Below are 17,172 nucleotides of genomic sequence, written 5' to 3'. Positions count from 1 at the left end.
GTCTTGAAAACAGGCGATGCTAAAATATCCTTAAAAAATAATAAAGGCGAAATCTGTAACTGTATTCTAAAAAATTCTCTCTTCGTACCTACATTTAAGCAAGACATATTTCCCGTGCAAGCTGCAATTAAACAAGGTGCAAATATAAAGTTTGGCCAAAATTGATATACCCCAATGGTATTAAATTGACATTAAAGAAAATAGCCGACTTGATATACCCCAATGGTATTAAATTGACATTAAAGAAAATGGCCGACTATAATATTTAAAAAGTATGATTTCCTCAAAAACTGCCTGTCACGACTTGGAAACCTGGCATAAAATTCTAGGACACTGCAATACAGCTGATATTAAAAAATTACCAAATGTAGTCGAAGGCATGAAAATAATACCTCCAGACGATCTCCCAAATTGTGATGTGTGTGCACAGGGGAAAATGACAAAATATATAAGCCAAACAGACAAAAAAGCTACGAAAATTCTCTCACTTGTGCATTGTGACTTAGCAGGTCCAATCAGCCCGATGGGGGAGAAATAATCTAAGGTACATTTTGAACTTTATTGATGATTTTTCCGGTTTAATTCTAGTTTATTTTCTAAAAAACAAATCCGATACTATCCTCGCCACTAAGAAATATTTAGCTGATATTGCTCCATACAGTTCAGTAAAATGCATTCGCTCAGATAATGGGACTGAATTTACTAGTAAAGACTTTGAACCTCTATTAATTAACCACCTTACTTAAAGGTCGGTAGTACTTGGTGAACAGTAGTCTGAGATGTCAGAAATTTTCTGTTTCTATGTCTATCCTTGCGGCCATATCACTAGTAAGGGTGCTGGAGGTAAACGTTTTGTCTGGGCTGACGTTATCCGCCTGATAGTCAGGGACCCGAACCTTGGATTAACCATTAAGGAGGCTGTCCTATCAGCAGGCGCAAAGTACTGGGACTGCTGTATTGCCATTTGGTGAATGGATTCTGGACCATGCAGTAGTCTTTGGTGGGGCCTCTCGATGCCATACTAGTGGGTAATTGTTACAGCTTTACCTTTTCATTTGTTAAAAAAAAAAAAAAAATTTTTTCCTGTCTTTTTCTCTCTTACTTTCCCTCTCTGTACTGCTCTAACCAAGTATGCCGACCTGTTCCACAAATCCCAAAACCTCAACATGAAATATCTCCAGAAAAAAAACTCGAATAAACCTAGAACCCCATCTTCCAATGTAGACACCTACTACCAGGTCTCCTTCTCTCACATCAGGGGTCTACGTTCCAACCTTCCAGAGGTTGAAACCCAATTACAGGAGACGAAACCGGATATATTCTTTCTAAGTGAAACTGGAATAGGGTCGACCACTTCCCTAGATGAGTTCATAATTAACGGATACTCTAACTTAACAGCTAAATCGCCATGGGCATGGAATATGTGCCTACATTAAAGATGGCTTCCCGTGTGGCAGGGATATCTCTAGAGAAGATCCTAATTTACCCTATATGTGCTTCGGGGTTGCACTTGCTTACACCACTGCATTTATATTTGCCCTCTATCGGCCCCATAACAGCGGAGTTACTATCTTTAAGAGTATATCTGAGAAAATATACCACATACTGTCTGCACATCCCTCGGCTAACATCCACATCTGTGGTGACTTCAACGTCCATAACATGGAATGGCTGACCCATTCAAATAAGAGAGACGATGAGGGGAGGTTTTGTCATGATTTTGCCATTGCCTATGACCTCACTCAGATTGTTCGTGAACCCACCCGTGTGCCCGATACTACTGGTCAATATACAAGCCACCTAGACCTTTTTTGCTCAACTTCCCCTGAGCTATGTTCATGTTCCGTTCATTCTCCTCTAGGATCCTCTGACCACTCCGTCGTATCAGTTAAGATAAAAATGAAATATAATAAGTCCCCAGACGTACCCCTCCAGGGTACTGAATACCGATACTCTATGGCTGACTGGGATAGCTTCCGTACATTCATATCTGATTTACCTCTGCATTCCATGTTTAAAAAGGATGTGTCCTCTATAGTATCAGATCTGACCGAATGGTTAATTGTAGGCATAGACCAATTCATACCATCTAAAAAATTCCAACAAAAACCTAACAGCCAGCCATGGTTCTCCCCAGAATGTTCTGCTGCTATCGCGCACAAAAATCACTTTTTCCATAGCTACCAACGTAATAGATGCACTGAGACTAAAGCTGCTTTCAGGAACGCCAGCAACCACTGTAAAAGAGTAATAAAAAATGCAAAAGAGCTATATACCCAGTCTGTTAAATCCAAAGTAGCTGATCAGCGGCTTGGTTCCCACCAGTTTTGGCAAATAACAAATAGGATCCTGAACAGAAGTGTGCGTTCTATCCCAACCATTATCAATGGACCAGAGGTCTTCTCGTCAGCATCAGACAAGACCAAACTATTTGCCAAGAACTTTGCAGCTAATTCTACCCTATGCGACAAAGGCCATCAACTCCCCATATTTCCTCCTATAACACAGAACACGCTAAGTAACATACAAATATCTGTGCATGAGGTCGCCAAGCTAATCAAGAACCTTGATTCCAGTAAAGCAACTGGCCCTGACGGCATCCCAATTATAGTGTTAAAAAAGCTTCAACCAGAACTTGCTCCCATACTTACAAAACTGTTTAAGCGTTGCCTTAAGGAAAAGTGCTTTCTAACTCCCTGGAAAACCTCATCAGTATGCCCTCTATTTAAGAATTCAGGTGATAAGTCATCTCCCTCTCAGTACAGACCAATAAGTCTCCTGTGTGTTATGAGTAAGTTGCTGGAATCCATATTAAATAGAGAAATAGTAAACCACCTCAGCAGAAACAATCTTCTTAGTGACACACAATATGGTTTCCGTTCTGCAAGATCTACCGCAGATGTGCTAATGGTTATATCTCACAGGATTAGTGAATCTCTTGACAAAGGCTTCCTTTCTAGGGCAATTGCTCTTGACATATCAAAGGCCTTCGACAAGGTATGACATAAGGGCCTACTTCACAAGATTTCCAGCTACGGTATCACTGGAAATGTTTTCTCAATCATTAAATCATTTCTCTCCGATAGGCTCATAAGAGTAGTGGTTGATGGACAAAAATCAGAGGCCTGCAGTATTAATGCTGGAGTCCCACAAGGGTCAATCTTGGGCCCAACTCTCTTCATGATCTTCATCAATGACCTCCCTAAACACATACTTAAATCATTCGTTGACATCTATGCTGAAGACACGACCATCTACGGCAACACATCTAAGGCTGTAAATGACAAAGTTCTCTCTGATTCTCTCTCCTCTGATCTCGAGTGCGTGGTTCAGTGGGGGAAGACGTGGCTGGTTACCTTTAATGCATCTAAAACCAAACTCCTATCTTTACATCATCAACGTTCTGGTCCCCATCTGGCATCAATTGAAATGGATGGCTCTCATCTAGGAGAAGCCCCGTGTTTTGAGAAGCTTCTGGGTTTGTCCTTTACTCCTGATCTGAAATGGAACACGTACATCAAGTCTGTTGCCAAGGTCGCTGGAAAGATGGTGGGATCCTTCTACCGCTCCAGAAGATATTGTAACAGGGAGAAATTACTGTAAGAAAAAAAAATGTAGGGAAAAATTCAAGATGGCGCCCGACTCTCTCTTTAACACGGTAAGATATCCTCAACACGGCACAAGAAGCAACAGCCACACGATTCCCCAGCCAACTCAATCGTCACTCCCCACGTCTTTCCCCTCACCCGCTTTTATCGTCGTTCTAGGTCGGCTAAATTTGCATATTCCGAGAATTCGTGTGACTTTGCGAGACATCATACTTTACAAAAGACGGCGGTCGCCATCTTGGTCCCTCTTTTCTATTTTTGGTCGGTAACGCTGAGCTGGTCGCGAGGTAAGTCTTTTTCCCCTCATCCGTCTCTCCCACGTACCCACACAACACGCAAACACGCGGGCGCTTATCTCCTGGATGCACGTTACACTCCCCCCTGATCTGATGATCACATAGAGAGCACTGGGGGGGTGGCCTTTTAGTGCGTGTGCTTCTGCGAAGAGGTACATTCACTGTTTCAGATTCGGGCTCTGGATCTGGTTCCGCCTCATCAGATGAAGTATCGCTATCAGTCTCTGGAAGGGGCTCACTGAATCCGTGCATCGGCAGCTCATCGCTAGACGCTTCACTGCTTTCTTCTGTAGTTGTATGACGCACCTCGGTAGCTGGGCGAAGATCTCGCACATGTCGTGGGGTTCCATCGACCAAAACAGACTGCTGGCTAATCACTCCAGATATGTGTCCTCGCTTAAACTTGTCGGTGCACCGATTTCCTGGAGGCCGCACCCACACTGGATCTCCCACTTCATATCTGTTATATGTTCCCTTGTCGGTTGGCTGCGTAGTGTTGATTCCCTTCACTCCGACTCGGTACGTGTAAATAGCATTCGCAGGTGCGGTTGAAGGGGACGTCCCGTCCTTTGGCGTAATGTTGTACCAATATGTTGCTTCCGCAATAGTACATCGCTTCCTGGCAGCAATTCTCTTGATGCTGCGATGGCTTCTTTCAGCAATGCCATTTCCTGATGGCACATGCGCACATCGCAACCGTAGACGGACGCCCCACTCATCTAACAACTGCCGGACTTGCTGGCTACAAAACGCTGCATCATTGTCAGTCAGGAGCTCTTCCGGCGCACCTCGCTCAAGAAAAATGGATGATAGGTGGTGAACAACATTTGCTGAATCCTGTCTGGTCATCTGCCGCCACACCGCAAATCTCGTAGGCCCGCAATCAATGAGAGTTAGAAAGGGCTTGCCACTGTAATGGGTAATATCCATGGCCAGCCGCTGCCACACACTCTCAACTTCCAAGCGACCCTTCTGCCATCGCTCTGGTGCAGGATCAATAGACTGGCAAGCCTCACAATTTCTGACGATCTGTCTGACATCCATCTTGGTCACTGCTGGGTATGCACGCCTCACAAAATAAAGGGTCCTCTTGATACCCGGATGTCCGCTCTGTGCATGAATTTTTTGTATTTGACATGGGTCGATTGCAACTGCACAAGATCGAGCAGTAATCTCCATTCCCATCTTCGCGGCTTCATACCATTTGTGAGGTACACGGGTCAGTTGGTCAGCACGATTACAATGTGATGGCACCAGAGTGACGCTCAGTGATAGCCCATACTCAGATACCAGGTTTTTTAGCGTGTCTAGCCTTCTCCGTATTAACATTTCGCTTGCTGCCTTGGTACGGATTCGTGTCCGTCCTGAAAGTGTGTCAGACACCCAGTGGTAGACACAGAGAGAATCTGTGTACAAGGTCAACTTCTTAGACTGCCACTGCAGGGCCAGATTTACCCCCTTTACAACAGCGTCCAGCTCTGCCAGGTTGATATGCTGAGAATCTGTTACGGGCCGCAGCCAACATGCATCCTCGAACACGTTTCCTCCTTGCTCCAACGATACTCCCAACGCCAAAGAACTGGCATCAACCCACACACCTACGTTGTCTCCGTTAACACACCACCGCCCACAGGCAGGGTCCTTCTTGTTCACTCTCTCCAGTGTCTCCTTAATCATCAGAGTTAGTAGGACATCATCGGATATGTCATCCCAACCCGTGGTTGTTAAATTTGCTCTGCGTTTAATCACACCAACAGCTGCGCGGAGCCAGCCACAGACCGGTAAGTGACCAACAAGTTTTCCACACCAAGAAAAAACGGTCCGCCTTGTAACAAGGTTGGGGATGCTTGGAATTTCATTGCCACGCCTCCATTGTAGGGTGCCATCCTCTTCATAAACATCCAATCCCAATACACGTGCTCCTTCCCTTAAACGTTCGGGATTCTTGCATTCCAGACCAAACTGAGCCAACTTTTCTTTGACACACGACACAGACTGTACATCTTCATTGACGTATACGTCATCAATGTAAGCTGACGTTGAGTCCCTCATGGGCTTTTCTTGGGACAATACTGTGTTCACAATAGTCTTCATGATCTGTGGTGCCACATTTAGGCCGAAGCCAAGGCGTGTAAGGCAGTACCTCTACCCCTGGAACCAAACTGTCTGGAACGTCTCATCAACTCGCACCTGTAAATAGGCTTTTCGTAAATCCAATATTGAGACATTAGTGCCTTTCTGACGCCATTCCCTCAACTTACTGGCGCATACGTCAGCATCGGCAGTGTAGGCTTCAATATGCTTGTTAAGCTCCCTATAGTCCAGCACGGGCCGTACTTTCGACTTGTTATGCTGGACTACTGCCATCAAGGGTATTAGACCCTTCGGAGGCCCAAGCTTGTCCTCAGGGTAGGGGATTAACCAGCCATCTTGGATCCACGCCTTTAGTTCCCTTTCGTATTCTGCTCGGGCCTCACTGGGTATAGGGTACTCTGCAACCCCATTCTTGAGTTTAGTCGGTGCCATTCCCTCGGTCCACTTCCAAGATGCAATCCAGGCCCTCTTGCGCGAGTCGTAGTCCACTGTAAAATCCGGCCGATCGATATGGAGCGCTGCACACACTGGGGCCTCTAAGAATCGCACCTTTCCATCCCGATGAATTGCGACTCCCCCCAGCGCCTTGATGGCATCGTATCCGAGCAACAGGTCAAACCCCAGGAGATTTCCTTGGGTCACGAGCACATTGATCTTAGTGGCTGCACCGGTGTCCGTGTAGATCTTGACAGTTCCAGCTCCACAGCATGTCTGGGTCTCGCCTCCTATCGTGGTGACTTTGATCTTCCTCTTAGTCCAACTTGGACACAGCCTGGTGCTCACTATAGTATGCGAACAGCCTGAGTCGAGAAGTGCTGAGCAGGGTATCCTGTTTACGTAGACGGTTATTACTGGTTGCGCCTTGTTCAAATTTTGCTCGGGGAGCAGGGCGGCGCTGACGTCCTCTCCCCTGATACGTTTCCCGCACAGTTTTGGGCTAGATGCCCCAAACCGCCACACTTAAAACAGCGCACATGCCCCCTGTTGGTGCAATTCCTTGCAAAATGTCCGCGTCGGCCGCAGCGAAAACATTTCCCATTGCTTGCAGGGTTCTGATTCGGAATCTCCCGAGCGCCAATCTGGCCTGTCTGTGTCGCCATCACAACTGGTTCCCCCAGGTCCTCCTCATCTTTGATGATGGCTCGAGCACGTTCCATCAAGTGTTCCATGGTCGTTGTTGAAACGCTGGTTGAGGCTCTCAGTAGCTGCTTCACCCGAGTGGGAAGGCCCGCCACAAACGCGTACGCAAGCGTCCGCTCCGACCCCCCTCCACCGAACAGAACTGCGAGTTTCTTTAACTCAGCGAAGAAAACGTCCACGCTTTCCTCCGGTAGAAGTTTTTGGGAAGCAAATTTTTCATAGGCCGTACAAGGATCCATGGCAAATGCCTTGTACAGCGCAGCTTTAATTGCGGTGACATCTCCCTTTTCGGCAGCACTGAGTTGCTGATATACACTCAAGGCACCCCCAGCCAATCTCAGGGGAATTACAGTGTGTACCCTTTTCACCTCACAAAGGTCGCACGTCAGCTCGACCCTTTCAACCCAGTCGACGATGGACATGGACCCGTCAAACTCGGGTATGAGCTTTAAGTCAAATTTCGACTCGGTCATAGTCCTAGAGGCCAAATGGCCGGAATATCTTGTAACAGTGAGAAATTACTGTAAGAAAAAAAAATGTAGGGAAAAATTCAAGATGGCGCCCGACTCTCTCTTTAACACGGTAAGATATCCTCAACACGGCACAAGAAGCAACAGCCACACGATTCCCCAGCCAACTCAATCGTCACTCCCCACGTCTTTCCCCTCACCCGCTTTTATCGTCGTTCTAGGTCGGCTAAATTTGCATATTCCGAGAATTCGTGTGACTTTGCGAGACATCATACTTTACAAAAGACGGCGGTCGCCATCTTGGTCCCTCTTTTCTATTTTTGGTCGGTAACGCTGAGCTGGTCTCGAGGTAAGTCTTTTTCCCCTCATCCGTCTCTCCCACGTACCCACACAACACGCAAACACGCGGGCGCTTATCTCCTGGATGCACGTTACAGATATCTCACTACTGATGCAATTCTCTATCTATATAAAAGCCAAGTACGTCCAAGGATGGAATACTGCTGCCATATCTGGGCAGGAGCTGCTAAAAACAACCTATCCTGCCTTGACAGAGTACAAAATAGACTTCGTGGCTTAGTGGGGGATGGCCTTTTCTCTACCCTGCAACCTCTCTCCCACAGAAGAGACGTTGCGAGCCTATCCTTGTTTTATCATTATTTCCATGGCAGGTGCTCGTCTGAACTCCAATCTCTAGTCCCCCCTCGCCAATCTTCCACAAAAAACACCCCTCTAGCTGAATCCACTGTGATAATTTTCCCCAACTCTTTATCTGTTCCTAAATCAAAACGTGGATTCCATGAACAAAGCTTCTTTCTTAGAACTGCACGCCTGTGGAACTCTGTTCCGTCTGCCTGCTTCCCACCTGACTACAACTTGGATGTCTTCAAGTCCAACGTAAACAAATTCCTAATGAACCACCCCCTTAAGTAAACACTTCATGAATCTCCACACTAACGTAATGTACTTGCAATAACCATTATCCCTGAGTGGCTTCCGGGCCTTGATAAGTGGTGACCACCATGTAAAAAAAAAAAACCTTATAAAACATGAGAAATCAGCGCTGTATTCCTCCTTCCAAAATGGCACCACTGTAAGGGCATGGCAAACCCTTTTTAAGATGACAAGATGCCTACTTATCGAATCGAAATTAGCACATAGTTTATGGATGTACACTTTAATGGCAGCAGCATATATCAGAAATAGATAGTTCAATAAGAGTCTAGGAAAAACACCATTGGATGACGGACGGAAAGCATTGAACATATTAAGAGAACATTATTTATCAAAAGAGAAACCGAAAATTATATCACTATATACAGAACTAACGTCTCTGAAACGTAACGAGGATGAAACTATTACCGGCTATGTTATAAGGGCAGAAACAACCGCCAATGCATTAAAACTCTCAGGTGAAATAATAAGCGATAGCTTGTTGATATCTATGATCCTCAAGGGACTTCCAGCCGATTTTAAACCATTTACAACTGTTATAACGCAAAAAGACAACCCCATAAATTTCAGCAAATTTAAAGTGGCATTGTGCAGTTACGAAGAGACTAATCGTATGCTCGTGGACAATAACTCCAGCAATATTATGAAGTTCAAAAATGCTTCTCGAAAACAGACACCACCAAATTACGCACCGCACCGCAACGTGTTCCCTAAAAGTATTTTCCCAAGAAAAAGAAAAAAATTATCTGCTATAATTGTGGACAACCCAACTACAAAAGTTTCCAATGTCCATGTCAACGCTCTAAAATGGACTCTGTAAAAAACGTTGAGAACTTTGAGGAAGAACATACATTTCTATTCACATGTAACTTTGACAATATTACAAATGGTAAAAATCTCCTTGTAGACTGTGGTGCTACAGCACACGTGATTTTATTAATTTTGATTCAAACTTTAATCCACAAAGTCATTTTTTTTAACTTGCCGACGGTAGTCAAATAAATAATAGTCTTGAAAAGAGGCGATGCTAAAATATCCCTAAAAAATAATAAAGGCGAAATCTGTAACTGTATTCTAAAAAATGCTCTCTTCGTACCTACATTTAAGCAAGACATATTTCCCGTGCAGGCTGCAATTAAACAAGGCGCGAATATAAAGTTTGGCCGAAACAAGTCAAAATTGATATACCCCAATGGAACTGTATTTGACAAAAAAAGAAAATGGGCAACTGTATTATTTAAAAAGTATGGTTCCCTCAAAAACTGCCTGTCACGACTTAGAAACCTGGCATAAAATCCTAGGACACTGCAATACAGTTGATATTAAAAAATTACCAAATGTAGTCGAAGGCATGAAAATAATACCTTCAGACGATCTCCCAAATTGTGTTGTGTGTGCACAGGGAAAAATGACAAAAATATAAGCCGAACGACAGACAAAAAAGCTACGAAAATTCTCTCACTTGTGCATTGTGACTTAGCAGGTCCGATCAGCCCGAGAGGGAGAAATAATCTAAGGTACGTTTTGAACTTTATTGATGATTTTTCCGGTTTAATTATGGTTTATTTTCTAAAAAGAAAATAAACCATAATTAAACCGGAAAAATCATCAATAAAGTACAAATAACAACAATACAAATCCAACACTATCATCGCCACTAAGAAATATTTAGCTGATATTGCCCCGTACGGCTCAGTAAAATGTATTCGCTCAGATAATGGAACTGAATTTACTAGTAAAGACCTTGAACTTCTAATTATTAACCACCATATTAAACACAAGACATCTGCGCTGTATTCTCCCTTCCAAAATGGCACCGCTGAAAGAGCATGACGAACCCTTTTTGAGATGACAAACTGCCTACTTATCGAATCGAAATTAACGCATAGTTTATGGACGTACGCTTTAATGGTAGCAGCATATATCAAAATTAGATCGTTCAATAAAAGACTAGGCAAAACGCTGTATGAAGCGTTTTGCGATGTAAAACCTAAAATGAACAGAATGCATCTATTTGGTTCTGATTGTTTTGCATTTCTAGAAAACACCAGTAAACTAAATACTAAAAGCGAAAAAGGTATTTTCGTAGGTTACGATAAAAACAGTCTAGCATATTTAATCTACTTTCCAAACCAAAATGCCATAAAAAGGGTTAGATGTGTAAAATTCAATGATACATTAAATTTAAAAAATGGTGATCCAGTGGATGAAAAACATGAAATATTGCCTAGCATCTTAATCGATCACAATGAAAATATTAATAACGACGACAATTACAGTAGAACTATTGACAAAATATTAACCAGATACATCGATACCCAATAAGGGAGCAAAAAAGGCCAAACTTCTTACAAATGAAAAAAATACAAAATTACGCAGTGGATTACTGTTACTCGTTGAACAGCGCATCGGAAAGTTATAATGAGGCGATTAATTCAGAAAATCACCAAGAAAGGGAACAAACTATGATATCCGAATTGAAATCTTTATCTGAAAATAACACATACGAAATAGTGGCAAAACCAACAGATAAAAATATAATTTCTTCACGCTGGGTTTTTTCCAAAAAAATCACAGCTTTTGGCAGTGAAACTTTTAAAGTAAGATTTGTTGCAAAAGGTTTTTCACAAATTTCTGGAGTGGAATATTTTGCAACATTTTCACCAACGACAAATTTAATGACAATTAGAATTTTATCACAATACAATTTAAAAATACATTAAATGGATGTAAAAAATGCTTATTTAAATGCTCTGATTGACTGTGAAATCTATATTTACCCTCTAGAGGGATTTAAAATGAAAAATAAAAATTGGGTGTGGAAATTAAATAAATCATTATATGGACTAAAACAAAGTGCACACAATTGGAATTCAACACTCCATAATTATTTAATAGAACAAGAATTCAAGAAATGTCTCGTATACGCGTGCATGCATACCAAAAATGTAGCTAATAAATTGTTGATTTTGGTATTTTGGGTTGACGATATATTACTCACCTCAAACTGTGACGACACTTTAAAAGATGTTAAAAATGAATTAAATAAAAAATTTAAAATGGCCGATCTTGGACGACTGTCATGGTTCCTCGGTATAAAATTTACCTGTGAAATGAAACTATAACTATGAATCAATCACGATATATTGAAAAAATTCTGCTCAAGTTTGGAATGCAAGATTGTAAGCCGCGTTCAACTCACGTCGAAATGGACATAAATAAAAATACAGAGACCAAAACAAAATCCATAGATAATCGAATATACAGGGAAATGGTAGGAGCCTCATCTACTTGATGACCGCAACAAGGCCTGACATATGTTACACTGTAACAAAGCTATCTCAAAACTTATCGAAACCGACAATTAAGGACTTTAATCGTGCAAAACAAATCCTTCGTTACCTAAAAGGAACCAAGGAACAATCTTTAATATTTAAAAAGTCCACATATCCTCTAAATTTAGAAAGATTTTCATTCAGATTGGGGTAACTCTGAGGATAGAAAAAGTATAACAGGGTATTGTTTTAGACTGTCAAAGACTGGAAAACTAAAAGGCAACAAATTGTTGCACTTTCTACTTGTGAAGCAGAATATGTGACTCTTACTCATCCGTGCAGGAGGCAATTTTTCTGAACACTCTTCTAAAATCTATTTTAAAACCAGATCTAAGTAAAAAACCTATAGTAAGTCATTATGATAATCCGAGCAGTATCTTATTAACAAATAATTCTATGATTCATCAAAGGTCGAAGCATATTGATATCAGATATCATTTTATAAGGGATGAAATAAGGAAAAAATCTATTACTCTTACTTATGTGACGTTTGAAAATAATATAGCCGATATTTTCACTAAACCTATAAAACGAATAAAATTAAAACATTTTATAGCCGAACTTTTTGGAATCTAATTATGAATAAATCTCTTTTCAGAAACCCAAAAGGAGAAGCATGAACAGTCAAAATCACACCAAAAAAAGAAAAAAAATATTGTAAATTGTCCCGGGCACGACGTTAAACTGCGACCATTTCTACCTTATTAACCAAATTAACCAACTAATACCTAACATGTTTCCAGTTTTTGTTAAAAAAAAAGAAAAAAAGTTGTAAATTTCCTATTTGTCAAATAATTCTTTTTTTTTTTTTGGCAAACATTTGTTAAAAAACAAAAAAAAAAAAATTACATTTGTGAATTTTTGTGCATATGTTTATATGTACATGTATGTATATGAAAGGTATTCTATTTGTATGTTTATATATAGTTGAAAAGTGTTTAGTTTTATATGTATCAAAAAAAAAAACCCAAAAGACTCAATGTCATAAAAAAATGGCTTCTTTTTGCACACATTATACCAATATATTAATAATTCTTCTTGACCAATGAGAATAAAGAAAAATTCCTCCAAAACCAGAAGAAGAAAGAACAAAACAAAACAAAAAAAAACACTTATTTTATTGGTTTATTTTTCTTTGTTCATTTATTTGTTTATTTTTATTTATTTATTTTATTGACCGGTATTGTTTTCTCTACAAAAGCTTCATGTGTAAATCTGCTTTGCCATCAATTTTAATTCTGTTTTACATTTGATTTTGCTTGACATATTATCGTAAAACTGTCATACGTTTTAATTGTGCCAAAGACTTTATTGACAATCTCCATTGATGGAAAAATCGAATAGACGACATTCAAAATCACAAAGCAGTCTCCAGAATCAATAAAACTATTGTTCATTAATAGTTTTTTCATTAGTCATACTATTCATTCTTCATTTTTTTAAATTAAATTTCTTTTCACATTTGTAAAATCATATAAGGTATGTTAAAAAGAACATTATTCTGAGGTTATAGTGATTATGTTAACAATCATCATTAAACTAATTATGTAACTTTCTATTCTTCCTTTTAACCTTTGTGACATTTCATGTTTTAATCTTGTTGTATGATAAAATGAAAGTGAAGAAGGTAGTTTACAATATTTTAGGTTAAAATAATCCAAATTATCTTTTTAGTATAAAAATTATTTGGAGAATTTTCTTTCAGGGAGAAATTTATACACATTTTAAATTAATTTCTCATAAAATATTTTAATAATTTGTTTAGTAAAGAAAAGTCATTCATTCTGATTTTTAAATAAAATATAATTCACGCCAACATAAATTTTATATGTGTATTATTTGCAGAAAGAAACCTCACTTAAAAATTAAATATTTCTTGTATAATTATTTCTATTCTTTGACATTTTAAACCTACCTTTTTCTGTTTCTTAAATATGAGAGTGAATTCAATTCCTAACATGTGAAATTGTTCAAAATAATGTAGAAAAAAAGAAAATAATTGAGTGATAAAAATGAACACGTACATAAAATTAAATAGATAAACAGAAAACAATACTAACGTTGTATGTTACAATTACATCTCATGCATACGGATCAAGAGGTGCATGCAACAATATCTAGATAATTAGCCACAAAAATGGAGGTCATAACGCATACTAAAACAATGCAGACAACATCAACAGCACAAAACATTGTCTTAGTAGATGAAGCTGTTTATACTGAAATCTGAAAAAAAGGGAATATTAACTAGAAATTTGAAAAAATAAAATATAAAAAATAAAATAAGCACTAACTTCTACATTTAGCATCGAATGTAGGTCCGCACTGACGATGCATGTAATAGCCCTTCCCACAGTCCTTGGTACATTCTGAAAGAATAAAAAATAAAAAGAGTTGTTGAGTAAATGATACCAGGAACATTTAAAACAATGTCTTTATACAAAAATCACCAGTTTCATAAACGTGTTTTATTTATTAATGAAACTATTAGTTATTCATTACTTGTTACAAAAGTTGTAAATTATTTTAGAAAAGAAAAGAAATATTGTTAATATTCTTGAAATATATAGTATTCTTGGCTTTAGTGACGTCACTATATTGAAGTGTTAATTAAAATTGGAAGGTGTGTCGGAGGTTGTGACGCTTACGACACTTGAAGAAAAATTTAACAGGCTTGTCAGCCTAGAGATCATGGACAAATCTATCCCCATCTCCACAGTAGTGTATACCCTACTCTCTAAGTTGTGCAGGGATTTTCTCTTGTTCCCATATTTTGAGAAGCAGGGCATGGATGTGTCTGGTCGGCTCTGTCTTTTTTGCATCCTTTGCTTCCGCATTAAATGGATAGACATGATGGAGCGAATAAGACGGTGGTCGGTCCAACGATTGTCTGTACTGGTCATTGCACATCACAACGGTCTTTGGCACGGACAATGACATAGTCAATGAGGTGCCTGATTTTACTTCGAGGGTGCATCCATGATGTTTTGAATGCGTTTTTTTTTGTCGGAAAAGTGTGTTCGTGATGATCAGGTTATGTTCTGAGCACTTTGTCAGTAGGAGTGTACCATTTGAGTTAGTGTTCCCAAACCCCTCTCTTCCAAGCGTTCTTCTCCAGTGCTGATGGTCTCGTCCCACTCTGGCATTGAAGTCTCCAAGTAGGATTATCTTGTCCCTAGTTGTCTCCATCTTTAAGAAGGGAGACAAGGCAAACTGTGGGAACTACCGGGGCATTTCTCTCCTCTCTACCACAGGGAAAGCCCTAGCTCGGGTTTTGGCCAACAGGCTTACATCCCTTGCAGAAACCATCCTTCCTGAGTCCCAAAGTGGCTTTCGCCCAAATAGAGGCACGATGGACATGATCTTCACTGCTCGTCAACTACAAGAAAAGTGCAGGGAGCAAAATTTACCATTATACATGGCTTTTATAGACCTTACTAAAGCCTTTGACTCGGTGAACTGTCAAACGCTTTGACTGGTTCTTGCAAGGTTTGGATGCCCAGAGAGGTACATTCGGGTACTGATACTGCTACATAACAATATGTCAGCTACAGTCCTCAGTAGTAGTGGAGATGAAACAGAGCCCTTCAGGGTTGACACAGGAGTGAAACAGGGATGTGTCATTGCCCCAACCCTGTTCTCCATCTTCATTACTGCTATCCTCCATCTTACGGACAAACATCTTCCCCGTGGAGTTCGGATTATGTACAGAACTGACGGACGACTTTTTAACATCAACAGATTCAGGGCTAAAGGTCGAACGAACACCATATCCATTATGGAGCTACAGTATGTAGACGATAACGCCCTTGTAGCCCTCTCAGAAGAGGACCTACAGTGTACACTGGTTGCCTTCATGAGGGCGTACAAACAGCTAGGACTAACAATCAATATAAAAAAAACCTCAAATCCTCCATCAATTACCACCAAACAGTACTCCAGTCTCACCCCCAAACATCTCCATCGACAACACTTGACTGGAAAATGTGGACCACTTCCCATACCTAAGCAGCATCCTATCATCAGAAGCCAACATAGATGATGAAATACAACACCGTCTCAGCTGTTCCAGTCGGGCTTTCTCAAGGCTAAGGAAGAGAGTATTTGAGAACCGTGACCTTCTGGCAAAGACCAAACTCATGGTATACAAAGCTGTCTTGCTGCCCACTCTTCTCTATGGATCGGAGACCTGGACTACATACAGGAAGCACGTAAAAACCCTGGAGACGTACCACCAAAGATGCCTCCGAAAAATCCTCAGAATCAGTTGGAAGGACCGACGTACCAACACCAGCATCCTGAGTGAGGCTGACATTCCTACTATCACCGCTACTGTTGCTCAACGCCAGCTCAGATGGACTGGTCATGTTGTCCGAATGCCGGATCTCCGCCTCCCAAAACAGATTTTGTACTCTCAGCTTCTTGAGGGAAAGTGTGCCCAGGGTGGCCAAAAGATGAGGTATAAGGACAACATCAAAGTAAATTTAAAGCGGTTTCACATGGACCTTGAGACATGGGAGGACGTGGCTGGGAGCAGGTTGGCATGGAGGAGCGCTGTCCATGAAGGTGCTGCGCTTTATAGCAGTGACCTAAATCAAGCTGCTGAGGATAAACGCAAGCACAGAAAGGACAGATTATCAACCAGACACACCCAACCCCACCCCACCACCACTACCTTTATCTGCCCAAATTGCACAAGAAAAATTGGGTCTAGGATTGGGCTCTATGCTCACCTGAGGACCCACAGAATCCACAACGGAGGACAGTCTTACTCGGACATGAGTGACCGCCGATGATACCCAACTACAACGAACATATAGAGGTTGGGCTGCAGGCAGCAGCCTTGGGAGAACCAGACAGTATCAACTCCGAGAGATACTGAACCCTGTAAATGGTGTGGGAAGAGCTCACACCCTGACGGCTCAAAAGGACGAGGGGGCTGCCAAGCAGCAAAGATGACTTGTTACAATTGCGGCTTGACCAGACATTTTAAAAGAGTCTGCCAAAAACCAAAGCAGAGGTCCAGCAACAGATCTACAGCGGGAGTGGTCGGAACAGAATCCTGAACTTTCACTACCTAGAGACACAAAAAGAGTTGTAACCATATGATTTGCCAAGATGGGCAAATAAAAAAGAGAGGTGAAGACAACCTGACAAAACCAAAGGCCGTGCCGCACCTAATTTAGAACAAAAATAAGTTCCAAAAAGGTACTCCTGATCCAGCACCAACCCATGCGGAATTCAGGCATATCTTCGTAGGGCCAATCGGCCTCCA

The 17,172-nt window shown here is 41.0% G+C and overlaps 1 protein-coding gene across 8 annotated transcripts in view; it reads right to left on the bottom strand.

The window, feature by feature from the left end:
- The window catches only part of LOC145297666 (uncharacterized), a 1,332,115-nt gene that overhangs the window by 669,083 nt on the left and 645,860 nt on the right, over positions 1 to 17,172 (bottom strand). For all 8 annotated transcript variants that reach the window (XM_080143840.1, XM_080143841.1, XM_080143838.1 and 5 more), the window contains exon 11: positions 14,192 to 14,266. In XM_080143840.1, the coding sequence (XP_079999966.1) occupies positions 14,192 to 14,266 (75 nt within the window). The remainder of the gene's footprint in view (positions 1 to 14,191; positions 14,267 to 17,172) is intronic.

The sequence above is a fragment of the Euprymna scolopes genome, chromosome 18 (assembly GCF_053919585.1).
Source record: "Euprymna scolopes isolate OS-2025 chromosome 18, ASM5391958v1, whole genome shotgun sequence".
NCBI classification, from domain to species: domain Eukaryota; kingdom Metazoa; phylum Mollusca; class Cephalopoda; order Sepiida; family Sepiolidae; genus Euprymna; species Euprymna scolopes.
This window is presented reverse-complemented; position numbering and strand designations above follow the sequence as displayed.